The sequence below is a fragment of the Erpetoichthys calabaricus genome, chromosome 16 (genome assembly GCF_900747795.2).
Source record: "Erpetoichthys calabaricus chromosome 16, fErpCal1.3, whole genome shotgun sequence".
Taxonomy (NCBI): Eukaryota; Metazoa; Chordata; class Cladistia; order Polypteriformes; family Polypteridae; genus Erpetoichthys; species Erpetoichthys calabaricus.
The window spans coordinates 58,767,372-58,781,681 of record NC_041409.2 but is presented as its reverse complement, the minus strand read 5'-3'; the positions used below and the strand labels follow the sequence as shown (position 1 = coordinate 58,781,681).

Below are 14,310 nucleotides of genomic sequence, written 5' to 3'. Positions count from 1 at the left end.
CGTCCCTACAGAAATATTTGCTGGTATGATGTTGTCTTCAGTTTAACCATTTAGGGTTTAGAAGGGTATAATGGCAGCATCTATAGAAAGTATCTAGACACACTGCTTAGCACTGCAATGAAATGAAGTGATGGTTAAGATATTCAGGATAACATGGAGAGGATGAGCAGCATTAGATGTTATGACTGAAAATAGATAGATAGATAGATAGATAGATAGATAGATAGATAGATAGATAGATAGATAGATAGATAGATAGATAGATAGATAGATAGATAGATAGATAGATAGATAGATAGATAGATAGATTAGGGCAATATTCTTCGTCCTGGAGTGATGCCTAAAGTTGTTGCTCAGGCAGACTTGCTATGATTGCGTAAAGTTACCAACCATCCAACTTGATGTGTGTAGTTTTATTTCCTCTGTAAGGGATGTATTTAAACTAGGTTTGTAATTAAATATCCTCAGCAGCCTTTCTGGGCCATCTTGGACTCATCAGCATTCTGCCTTCCGTTCTTTGGTGTGCCCTGGTCCCCAGTCTTCGTGCTGCACCACAAAGGTGATTCTAAAGGTTTCATTAAATTTCAATCTCCTTTTTTAGAATGTACTGTGTATATGTAGTTAGGTTAGGTTGGGAGCACGCGCTGATGGAATGGAACAGTGTGAGTTTTTTTTACAATGGCTGGAGTGCCAATCCTGCCACCAACCCCCCAAGTTAGAATGGTGTATATTAGAAAATACGAGTAGCATAACAGCATCATTATGTTTATGTCACATCTTCATAATGTGTCTTCTGACTAAAGTGACCATATTTCCAAAACAACACCAGTAATCCAGACGGACAGTAATACCGGGTGACAGAACATGTCCAGTGGCTCGGTTTTAAAAACACCACTCATTTTATGTAGACTAGGGGGCTCTGCCCCCTGCTCACTTCGCTCGCCAACCCCCAGGTGGGCGCTATGCACTATCCAGTTTGTGGCTCTGATGCTCACGTATGAGGAAGCGGATGTACAATATAAACAGATTGTTATTTTCATGGGAATTGTTACATATGCATAATAGACCTAACTATTTTACATTACAGTAAGTAATTAACCATCGTAAAAAATAGTAAAACGTAATAAATTGAAAGAAAATGATGTTTCATGTTGCGTTAGAGGTATTCGTTGTGTTATATGTTTTCGTTCTGTTTGGCTTTGAAATACTTTTTATAATTTACACTTTTACTGTAAAACTTCAGTAAAAACAATATTTGAAATTAACTTTTCATCAATATTGTATTGAATTTTGATTCTGTGTTTGGTCTTATATTGTGACAACGCAACGTATAACTGCCCGTGAGTGAATATCGTTTCTTTCTCTGTAATAAATAAACTGACTTTTTTGAATGTTTGTCCCTCTGATTTGTTAATTGTCATAGCAAAAACTATTCTAATGGGAAACAGTAAATGTTTTAATACGAATGGCATATCAAGATCTCCTTTGGTGTCTAATGTTATCCACAGAAGATATACTACATTACCTTTCTTATCGGCTGTTAAAATTTTACATGTCAGAATTGTTCGACCAATTTTGAATGCAACTAATCTTGTCCTATTGCATAGCCCATCACTCATACATAAATTGCACAATAACATTACGATACATCCTTCTTTCAACAGTAATTCGGCCGGTGGAAGACTGGATGGTGTTGACAGTTGTAGATATTCTACAGGATATTGTAAGTTGACGTTTTCATCTTCCGCACTATCACCACCAACTGTTCCAGCACAGTCTATTGATACGCATTCAACCAATTTGCCATGTAACCGATCAACAATTTTCGTGTTAATTTGTTTGACTTCATCGTTTCTCGGTGCTAGGATTGCCCGTGTACTCATTTCTTCTGTTGATAACCCTTTGGGATGAAATTTTTCAATAAGATTTGGACATAATAAGTCTTCTTTTATCGAGAACTTTAAGTGAGGAAAACATAAAAATTTATAAGAACTGAGAGCGCAGGAACTGTGTCTGACAAAAGCATTCACACAATTGAGAGGTGAGAGGACCGTGGGCGTGGGCTGTTAACCAGAAATAGTTGTGAGGACGGCGAGACTTGAAAAAATCTCTTGGCAATAGTCTTGTTTCGTCTCAAGATTTTTTTTTTATAATAGAGAGATAACACCAGCTGGTCGAGACCATGAGGGGAATTAAATAAATACAAATATGTTTTGAGAATTTTCAGGTAAGGAAGAGGGAAGTTTTGAGGTAAGGCAGTTATCTTACTAATCATGGTGCCAGGGAGTAGCAACTTGTTGCATGTTGATTAGCACTTGCAAGTGAGAACTCACAGTACTGTTTCTGTACACGTTACAACAAAGATCCTATAAATGTATTATACATTATAATAAAAGGAATAATAGAATTTGGACACAAATCTATGTATTAGATTTACTCCTTTTTATTTTCTTTATACTATAGTACATTCTTATGTGCTTTGTGATGACACTCTTGGAGAAATACACTCATTTACATTTTGTTGTTGTTATTTTTGTATCTCAGTCTCATTTTCTGATGAAGGTCTAACAGGTTTAGTTGGGCAGAACCTGATTATCTACAGTTGTCCATCTAGATAGATAGATAGATAGATAGATAGATAGATAGATAGATAGATAGATAGATAGATAGATAGATAGATAGATAGATAGATAGATAGATAGATAGATAGATAGATAGATAGATAGATAGATAGATAGATAGATACTTTATTAATCCCAAGGGGAAATTCACATACTCCAGCAGCAGCATACTGATACAAAAAACAATATTAAATTAAAGATTGATAATAATGCAGGTAAAAACAGACAATAACTTTGTATAATGTTAACATTTACCCCCCCGGGTGGAATTGAAGAGTCGCATAGTGTGGGGGAGGAACGATCTCCTCAGTCTGTCAGTGGCGCAGGACAGTAACAGCAGTCTGTCGCTGAAGCTGCTCTTCTGTCTGGAGATGATACTGTTTAGTGGATGCAGTGGATTCTCCATAATTGATAGGAGCCTGTTCAGCACCCGTCACTCTGCCACAGATGTCAAACTGTCCAGCTCCATGCCAACAATAGAGCCTGCCTTCCTCACCAATTTGTCTAGGCGTGAGGCGTCTTTCTTCTTAATGCTGCCTCCCCAGCACACCAATGCGTAGAAGAGGGCGCTGGCCACAACCGTCTGATAGAACATCTGCAGCATCTTATTGCAGATGTTGAAGGACGCCAGCCTTCTAAGGAAGTATAACCGGCTCTGTCCTTTCTTACACAGAGCATCAGTATTGGCAGTCCAGTCTAATTTGTCATCCAGTCCAGTCTAATTTATCTTCCAAATCCAGTCTAATTTATCATCCATAAATTCCTAGATATTCCGTGAAGCACTTTTACTGTTAATAGTCTAAACTGAAGACCAGTCTCCTCTGTCAGGTCATTTCATATGATATTGCCCAAAAGTATCATGTTTAAGTCAGACCCCTTCTACATTTTCTCTAATATCAGACTTGCTTTACTCATTAATAGTGCCATTCATCTAAGCCTCTAGTCTACGTATTCAGTCTCTGTCATTGCTGTCTTGTAGATGTTATGAAGAGTAATAAGGGCCTCATGTGATTGGTGCTGGATATGAAGAAGTTACAGAGAAGCTTCTAAAGAGGAATGAGAGATATACTGGGATATGGGAATGTGTGAGAATAGCGAGCCATGTGCTCAGGGAAAGCAATTGGCATGGACTCCAGGACAAGTTAGAAAAACTGTAGTTGATTGGGGAAAGATGACCCTGCAGATATTTAGGGCAAATCACCCACCTTGAAATAGAGAATCAGTGGTTAGTAGGATGTGATAACAGTAGGGTGTATCCGTCAGTGTGAAATATTGCCATATTACCTTTTAAAAGGTGTGCACTAGCCTGACAAACAGCACCACACAATCAAGAGACTGGATGGATCGGGACCTTGTTGCTTGTCCTTGGTGTTTCAGGTCAACAAGAGGCTCAGGGATGCAAAGATGCTGTAAGTGTTTAGAAGGACTTCTAGCTTGCTGTTGGTTTAGCAAAAGCAGGGCGGTTCATTAGTCTGAATCCTGGAATGGGGTATAAAGACGCTTTATAAGTAAAGGATTATGGAGTCTAGAATTGGGGAGTGATTTGGGGAAAAGGTTCCAGTGGGAAGAGGAAAAGAAGCCAGGACAGAATGAGAGGTGTTAGTTGAAAATGGCAGAGTGTGTGTGTGCACGTCAGGTTAACTAGACACTGTAAAATGGCCTGATCTGTGAGTTCAAGTGTGTGATTAAGAGTGCCCTGTGAAGCACTGCTGCCCAAACTAAGGATCCATCCTTTTGTCTGACAATACCAGAATAATCTCCAGCCCAGATGACTAGTTATCTAGTAAATTCATAGTTATTTAAAATGGATTGAGTGTCTTATAGAAAAGACATTGTGTAGAATAAAGAAATGGCTTAGGACTAATTACTCCAATTCAGCTCTGGTGTAAATAAAAGATAAGGATGTCACAAGGAACAAAAAGTGCACCCCAGGACAGACTGGATGGGTTAATAACGCAAATGCAATGAATAAATTGTGTATGCTGCATTCTGTTTGACAGCAGCTTAACATACAGAAGGCAGTGATATCACATAATATGCCACCAAGATCACTGGACACCTCTTGGGGTGAAGTATGATCTAAAGGATGACTTTCTGATTTTGTGGTCTGGTCCATATGCTGATGGGCATGGCTGCATCAATAGCGAAAAAGAAGATTTAGCATGAAAAGGTGAGTTTGACAGAATGCCACTAGAGATCCAAATGAGACTGCAGATCTCAACAAGGACAACAAATTAATTAATTGAAAGAGAGGGTCATGATGTTAAAGTGACTAGAGACTGATTATTTTATTTTGTGAAGATGCCGTCTGGTAAGGTATCCTGAAATGCTGTTATTTTAGATTGTGTCATACAATGGCTTTTTGAGTGGCACCTAATAAATCAAAAATTATTTTATATAGTGCCTTCCAAAAACAACATTCAAAGCACAATGCTTCCCTGCATATATTATAAAAATTTTAAAATTATATAATTCTGAAAATAATATAGTCCAAATATGGTTAAGATAAAAGCACATTTCTTATGGATTTCAGGCAAATAATTGTGCTTAATTAAATAAAAATAGTAGGCTACAGTCTTTCAGGCCTCCACTCAGTGTTACTATGGAAGCATTAGAAAGTCAGATGAGTTGTGGAGATTTATTTTTTGATAGGCTGCTATGTATTGAAGTTTTTTCATATTGCATCAAGTTGGAGGCCTTGACCAGCAGGGGTCACTCTTGTGCATAAGACACATAGATTGTGCCCAGCAGGGTCACTCTACGCAACCAGTGGTGGGAACGTTCCTAAGTAGGTCACTTGTGTATGTCACATCCAGATACAAGTTAGATTAATAATGTCCGGCAGAGGGGACACAATGGAAGCATTAGAAAGTCAGATGAGTTGAGGAGATTTATTTTTTGATAGGCTGCTGTATATTGAATTTTTTTCATATTGCATCCAGTAGGATGCACTATAAATCAGTCTGTACATAATCCAATGTAAGATCTGTGTGTGTCTACTTCAGCGCCATATCGTTCCACTAAAGGCCTCTGAATCTGGGCAGACACTTGTCAGTGATTAACACATCTACTCTGAGATGAGTGAAAAAGATTTGAGGAAGATTCTGACATCAGAGGGTGGACTGAAAATTAGAAGGCTGAAAGTTCAAATTCATCTCCTTTACCCTGAGATACTGGGTATGCTACCATGGTGAATATCAGAAGGTGCCATATAGAAGGAAAAACATTTTTATCCTTGTCCATTTAGGGTTACTCTGATTATCATGTCTAGTATGATTCACTTATCATCTCTGCGCACAAACCTTTATCAATCGGAGTCACCATAACAGGTTCCGAAGAAACATTCCCAGTCATTGTGATTTTTGTTGACCTTGACCAGCAGGGGTCACTCTTATGCATAAGACACATAGATTGTGCCCAGCAGGGTCACTCTATGCAACCAGTGGTGGGAACATTCTTAAGTAGGACACTTGTGTATATCACATCCAGATACAAGTTAGATTAATAATGTCCGGCAGAGAGGACTCAATGACCAAGTTTTAGAGACCCCGCCAAGCAGAGATCACTTGATGCAGTTGTGTGGATTCTGTTCTTCCAGGAGTCAATCTGTGCAAGGTACAGTATGTAGATTTTCTCTAGCAGAGGTCACCCTATAGAAGTTGAGCAGATCCTGTCTTGATGGAATTCTTTAAAGGGTGATGAAAAACTTTTCAGTCTGACCTATAAAGGGATACAAAACAGTACAATCCAAAAAAAGTTTTATCTTTTTAACATAATCCCAGTGAACACTAATATGCTATTTATAACTTTCACAAAGCTCATCTATGTCATTCAGACAAAACAATTTATGACCACTTGTGTACGTGACCTGATGGCTTTATCATGGACATAGCATGTCCCAAAGAAGTAGCCATTCAGATGAGGGAACAAGCTGTAGTTACATGTGGTCAGAAGAGGAAAACAAGATGGATGTGACATCTCTTCAAAATGAATTGTTTTGGAAATGAGCCTTTGAAACCCATGAAGTGTGAGCAGACCGATTGTTGCAAAGGCGAACGGGTGCTAATGGCTTTAAACACTGCTTTCCTCTGACATGCAAATAAGTAATCTGTTCACTTTTTATATCTGATTTTAAAACCATTTTCTCCAGTCTTTATGTGCATGACCAAAATAATGGTATCGATGATCGTGTCGTAAAATTTAATTCTTCCTGTAAAAAGATTTTAGACTCAATTGCTCCGCCCAAGATACGCAGTAATAAGGGTAGACCTGCTCCCTGGCTAAATGAAAATACACGATCACTGCGCTGCGCCTGTCGAACTGCTGAACGGCATTGGAAAAAAGATGGACTGATTGTCTCTAAACAGATTTTTAGGACTTCTCTTTTCAATTTCCAGGCTGAAGTTAAGATAACAAAACAAAACTTCTTTGCCGATTTAGTATCCCGTCATTCAAAGAATCCTAGGGTCTTATTTAATTAAATTAATGTGGCCATTCACCCCCACTCTGCGATGGGATCAAATAGCATTGTTCATTCATGTGACCAGTTTCTATCATTCTTTGTCAGCAAAATCGATACTATCCGCCGTGACATTGTTCAAACGGGCTATGTACTTTACACTGTTAATCATGACATTTTCTTAGAATCCTTTGATCTAGTCTCACTTTCACAGCTAAAAAGAACTATTGACACCCTTAAACCAGCCCCCAGTCCTCTGGATATTGTACCACTATGTCAATAGTGGAAGCCTTTGATGTGTTGGGCCCACCCTTATTAGCCATCATCAATGATTCTATTAGTTTGGGGGTTGTGCCCTCATTTTTTAAACATGCTGCAGTCCGTCCCCGTCTAAAAAAGGCAGAATTAGATCCTGGAGTTTTAGCTAATTTTCGTCCAGTTTCCCAACTGCCATTTCAGGCTAAAACTCTAGAAGGAATTATTTATAATCAATTGGTTGATCACCTTAACTCCAATAATTTATTTGAGATCTACCAATCTGGCTTTAGGCGTTATCATATTGTTGAAACAGCACTCCTGAAAGTGTTCGACATCTCTCTTAGTACTGACTCAAGTGATGCAGCAGTCCTTCTCCTCCTTGACATGTCCGCTGCCTTTGTCACTATTGACCATGAGATATTGCTGTTGCGGCTTGAACATCTTTTTGGGCTTAAAGGGGCTGCTCTTAACTGGTTCAGGTCATATTTAACTGGTAGACACTTTTCAGTGACATTTAATTCCTCTTCTTTATCTACTGCTCCTCTTAAATATGGTTTCCTCAGGGATCCATTTTGGGTCCTGTTTTATTCTCCATATACCTTCACCCTATTGGAGCGATTTTTAGGAAATTTAACATTTCTTTTCACTGCTATGCTGATGATACTCAGGTTTATATTCCTGTCTGCAGCTCTACAACAAATCAACTCCACAACTGTCTGTCTGAATTAAGATCCTGGATGGCTAATCATTTTCTTGATCTAAATCAAAATTAAACGGAGGTGCTTATAGTGGGTCCATCAGCTAAAGCCCAAATTGGTCTTGGACTTCTTGGCTCTTTCTCTGTCTTTTCCAAACCTCAAGTCCGCAATCTTGGTGTTACCTTTGATAGTAACCTCTCTTTTGAGAAACAAGTAAATTCTGTAGTCAAGAGTTGCTTTTTCCAACTTCGTCTATTAGGTAAGATAAAGCCTTTTTTATCTTCTAGGGATCTTGAGATAGCTACTCATGCATTTATTTTTTCTCGCCTCGATTACTGCAACTCGCTGTATTCTGGGATTAGCAAATCCCTGATACACAGGTTACAGTTGGTCCAAAATGCTGCCGCTCGCTTTCTGGTTGGGGCAAGGAAATACGACTCTGTTTCTCCTATTTTAGCTTCTTTACACTGGCTGCCTGTCAGTTTTCGAATTGATTTTAAAATCTTGCTGCTAGTTTTTAAATCTTTACATGGGCTTGCTCCTGCCTATTTATCTGAACTGTGTGTTTTACAGCAGCCATCCAGAGTGCTTAGATCTTCTGGTCAGCTGTCTCTGGTTGTCCCTCGTACCAAGTGTAAAACCAAGGGGGACAGGGCTTTTGCAGCTGTTGCACCTCGCCTGTGGAACTCTTTACCTCATCATATAAAGGAGTCGTCGTTTAAAACAAGATTAAAGACTCATTTCTATTCACTTGCATTCCATGACCTTCAGCAATACTGATGGTTTCCTCATTGTGGTTATATAACATTACTTCTATTTATTATGTATATAACATTACTTCTATTTATTATGTATTTTATTTTATGTTCATATATTTTACTTCTATTTATGTTTTATGTAAATTTGTTCTACTTTTGTAAAGCACTTTGACACAGCATTACTATGTTTGTTTTAAATGTGCTATATAAATAAATTGACATTGACATTGACTTGACAATACTATTATTATTCCTCCAGATTGACCGACACAAATGCTAAAGCAAATCAACACAGAATTGACCGGTTATGCATGCAATCAATATGGATTATTCCCTCAAGATCATACAAAATTGTACATAGTATCTTGCTGAGTCACCACGCTTTTGTTGTTTTCAATTGTTGATGTTTGAGTCATAGTGATGTATTGCAAAATTTATTTGCAGTTACGAATTGCTTCTTTAATTTCCCTGAATGTGAATTCATTAACATGAGATTCTCCATAGAACACTGGATGTGATGAGGCTTCATTTCGGAAGTCAACATTCTGGGCTCACAATTTCCATATATCTTGCTCTTGTTTAATTGCTTCATGAAGAATGGATTCATCTGACCTCAACTACAGTATCTGTCATCTCATGAACAGTCTTCAGTCCTCTTATCAATTTTAGAATTGTCCTGCCACAACAAAATTATGCAGCCTATTTCTTGATCGTGGACACCTCTCTAGCATTAGAAATTCAGCAATAGCCCAACATTTGATTTTTGGATTTCTGCATTCCTGATTTTGTTCTATAACAAGCATATGCTATAAACCACAAAATCTAGAAATTTATATATTTTAGCACATAGGAGCCCATGTTTGGCCACACACTAAATATCCCTTTCAGATACTGGCTTAAAACATTTTGAACTCCCATTTAAAGTTTAAGTTTATACAATGTGCCATCCACACTACATGCTGGCCAAGCTCAGTAGCTTCTGATCAGTAGGGGTCACTCTATGCAAGTTTTCAGTCTGTTCACGTTGTACAGATCCTGCCTGATAAAGTCACTTTGTACAAGTCCTGTAGATCCGGTCTGTCAGGATTCAAGTGAAGCAAGCTCTGTTGATCCTGAAGCGCTAGGGTGACACTGTACAAGTTGTGTAGATTGATGGGTCACACTGTGCAAGCTGTACAGACCCTGCCCAGGAAGTTGATAAATACAAGATATACAGAACGAATTTTGACCACAGATCACTCAGTATCGCAAAATGAGTGTCAGATCTAAACAGCCTGTGGAATGATTAAAGCTAGGAAAGCTTACCTGTCTCTTCTGGGTGTAATTTTACTACCACTCCTTATTTTTTGATGCCCAGAACATTTGCAATTTTGAGAGAATGTGTGTCATGCCCTGTTGGTAAGCCCTTGTCCAGGGGGGCACTAAAGACAGATGATCATTCTTTTCTTTCTTTGCTGCTCATCTTCTGCTGGTAATGGCAGCGAGGCGGTGTTGATTACTGAGAAGGCACCAGGTTGTGACTCGCTGCTTTGTTTTTCTTTCTCTGCTCGCTTCTCTTTAAAATCTCATTCCATTTCTATTTTTAGAGACAGCATACAGTCAGTAATTCAAGCGATGGCTGAATAACTATAAAGCTTTTCTCTTCTGTTGCTGTGTAGACTTCCACACTAGTGTACATTGGCTTCAGACGGTTAAATGGGCCGAGTACAGATAAGTGGATCATGTCTGTCCTGATGTCTCTTCAGCGGGTCCCTCCGACATCTGGGAAAGTTCAAAGTCCTTACATACAAACCACTGCCTGATTTGAGTTAAGTGAGCTATTTGAATAGGAGGGCACAAAAAGAACTTACCAGAAAAGACATCACAGGGCTCATCATGGGCCTGTTTCTGCACTGGTGGCAGCTAGAAATTGAAAACCAAGGACATTGTGCTATCATGGTGGAGCCTCATTAACTTTGATGGCAGCCAGGCATGCCAATCCTAAGCAGGCATTTTATTTTATTAAGTGTATATATTATATACAAGTGATTCAAAACATGAGGAAGACCATCTGATCAGGACAGAGAAGAAAGGCATGCCACTTGAAACCTCACTTAAACCAACTGGTGACAGATAATATTATTAATAAATAAATATAAAGCTGAAAAGAATAGTCCACCTGCGTCTCAATTGGATATACAGAGATGCAGCTTATTGAACTTTGGCAAAGTCAGCGGGGTTGGCCTCTGTTGGTAGAGAAAACTGAAGAAAAACCATAAGGCCCTCGGCCTACACACCCATCACCACAGGGGACAGCTGCTCCTGCTGAGTAGGTCATTTTATAAATGTGGAAAGGCTTCATGAGTATGGGCAACATCAGCTACGCTACATCATCAGTGCAGGAACTGTTTACACGATCACAGTGAAGCTTGGCTTAGCAGATAAGGGTTATGAGGCCATACTGGGGCCATGGTTAGTGCCTGGAGTATGGGGATTATTTATCTACATCCAAGTGGGCTGGGGTGGAGGTGGCACAAGGGGTGAGGAACAGTCATCTGGTTACAGTGGCACCTGTGTCTGACAAGGAGAGGAGGTGAATTTGAGAGATGACAACCAATGAGCTCTCACCTGGAAGTATTGTATAATGCATATACTGCAGCTACAGGGAATAAGGAACATGTGTGTTTTGGACCTGACAAACAGAACAGAGACTGTTTCTGGCTGAGCTCGCTGTATTTGTAAAGCTTTGGGACGGGTACTGACTCATTCAGGCAGTACGTTATTGGCTGTCAAATAAAATGGCAGGTTCACAATACTTTGGAAATTTTAAACTGTGTTGGAAAGCTGTTAGTGGTCATCAAATGTGACACACACTGTGATTTCTAGTCATGTAATATGACATGCAGACAAGATCAGCAACTGTAGTCATCAAGTTTGTCATCCCCTCTAGCTAGAAGTTGCATAATCTGACATTGACTAAAGCAAGGGAAATTGATTTTATGTACTGCATACATTGCTATCAATCAGTGTCTGAGTGGTGCTAAGAGGGGGACGACATACTGGGAGTGTTCACACAGATACAATGCGGCCAACTGTGTGACCCAGCAGGCAAAGCGACTGGTCTCAGAAAAACACTGGGGCCAGTAAATATGGGGATGCTTAAGCATGGATATCATGATTACAAACTAAGACCAGTGTCTCGTCTGGGATAGCAGCACTATTCAGATGGGCATAGTGGGCCAGGATGCAAGTGTGAAATAGGTATTCACATGGTAACACTGGGATGTACAGGACAGGGACAGGTTTCATTGTAACACACTAAGAGTCAAGTTGGGTTCCAGAAGCTGTTTAGAATGATATTCTGGGGGTAGTTTCAGAGCTTTTGTATAAAAGGGGAGTGGTCTTGTGCTCACAATGGGGTCTGTCTGGGAGTAAGGGAATGAGTCCAGTAGTTACAATTTCTGAGGTTAGGTGATGGATTTGTTCACATAGTCTCAACAAGGAAATGACAGGGAGATTTGTCGCAAATACATTAGGGCTAAGCACATCTGTGGGAAGGTGGTCACATAGTTACTTGGGGTCAGGGTCCAAGTAGTATATAAGAAGTGGTGCAGCTGACCTTGTGGGGGATTAGCATTTTGTTTAATAAAGGGGTGGGATGTAGGGACATATCACATGAATACAGTGTCTCAGACAAGAGGCTGGGGTGATGCTACAAGGCTGAGAATAAGTGGCTGAGTGGAGAGATGTGGGGATTGGTGTCATAGTAACAATGAGACAGGTGTCTAAGTGGTCAAATGGGGGATTCCCATGGGTGTATTAAGGAAATGATGAGGGGACTCGATACATTTTTATAACTTAAGGTGATGCAGAACAGATTATAGATTATGGTTAGACCAAATCCAGGAATTCAGACAACCGGTCTAACTGAGACACTGTGGAATTATAATACAAGGTGGTGACACAATGACATTTAGCGTCTGAGCTGGATGAAGATGTTACACTAAAAGAGTCTCTAACTAACATTAATTTTGGAAATAAAACCTTTCTGGTGTCAAAGCAGAAATAGAGTTAATCTTAAAACCTTTTAGATAACAAGCATCAACATTCCAATCCAGCATAGTATGGAAGTATTAATCGGGAGCGCAGTCAATAGTAACATAGATGACTTCCTCAATGATTCAATTAAGTGTGCAAGATCTGGATTTAAATTACCTTAAAAACCAAAGCTATATAAATTGAAAATAAAAGCAGCAGGACTCAGAGAACCTTCTGTAGTATTCCACTGGTAGTGTGATGGTCACCTAGACCAGTAAAATCAAGCAGTTCTTTTTTGGATGACTAGAAAGGTAGCAGTCCAACAACCATCTGGAGGCACAAGACCTTCGTGCAATGCTCCATTTCTTCACACATCTGAGACTTAGGACTCCAGCAGAACATGCCATCGGCATACTTGCTGACCCTTGGACTCCTTCATGTCCAGCCAGTGTTCTTGTTCTTCTTCTCCACTGCTGTTCTGGCCCAGAGAGATCCAACCAATCATCTCCTTCCTCTTCATGCTACGTCGGCTGTAGATCGAGATCATGAGCGTGACGTCAGAAAGCTGGAAGAGGGCCACTTGGAAGATGAATGTCTCCTTGAAGATAGGATTGGGCTGGCCCCTCCTGATGGATGTTTTACACCGTGAGATCTCCTGCCCCACCGAATTAAGAAGTGTAAGCTTTCCATAGGTGTCTGCCAAGAAAAGGAATTGTGTTAGTGTATTGGAAAACTACAGACAGCAAACCAGGAAACAGAAGAAATAAGGCCTTAGAAGAGCCATTGTAAATGACAGAAGTGGAGAGAGTTTTGAAAAGTTGCCTCACTGGCCTTTTGGTCTCTTCCAAAAAATAAAAATGAACCCTCTCCCCATCCAATAACACTACAACTAGACTTGTGAGGCAGGCCTTCACTCAGAATAAAGCATTCAGAAGGCCGCAGTGAAAGAAAATAAATAATCAACACCCTCTTGAAAATTTCAAATAGGAAGAACCGGAGACTGTAAAGTGACCCTGTATAACTGACTGTGAGTGTATGCATGAGTATTCATTGGGGTGCCATGCCGAGTATGCATTGAGCTCCATGGTGCTGAGATAGACAAGGTAAAGTGGTACAAAAATGGATGGGTTGATTGATAAATGCAATTCTAGTTAACCAAGTCAATGTATGTGAATTTCCCCTTGGGATTAATAAAGTATCTATCTATCTATCTATCTATCTATCTATCTATCTATCTATCTATCTATCTATCTATCTATCTATCTATCTATCTATCTATCTATCTATCTATCTCAATGGGCACCCATTAGCCATAGAACAAGCTAAAATATGGTACCATCAATTTCTTACAGACTCACAAACAACCTTTATTTTAAATAGCATTTCTGTATAATGGGTGCTGCAGTGTTTAGCACCACTGCCTTAAAACTCCAGAAGACATGAAATTAATCTTCAGTCTGGCCCCTGCCATTATGGAATTTCACATTATCTTTGCTCTG

General features: G+C 39.5%; 1 protein-coding gene across 6 annotated transcripts in view; it reads right to left on the bottom strand.

Moving 5' to 3' along the window:
- Nucleotides 1-10,765: 10,765 nt before the first annotated feature.
- Nucleotides 10,766-14,310, bottom strand: part of syt16 (synaptotagmin XVI) — an 89,738-nt gene continuing 86,193 nt past the window's right edge. For all 6 annotated transcript variants that reach the window (XM_028821970.2, XM_028821971.2, XM_051919962.1 and 3 more), the window contains one exon: nt 10,766-13,507. In XM_028821970.2, the coding sequence (XP_028677803.1) occupies nt 13,194-13,507 (314 nt within the window). In that variant the 3' untranslated portion in view covers nt 10,766-13,193. The remainder of the gene's footprint in view (nt 13,508-14,310) is intronic.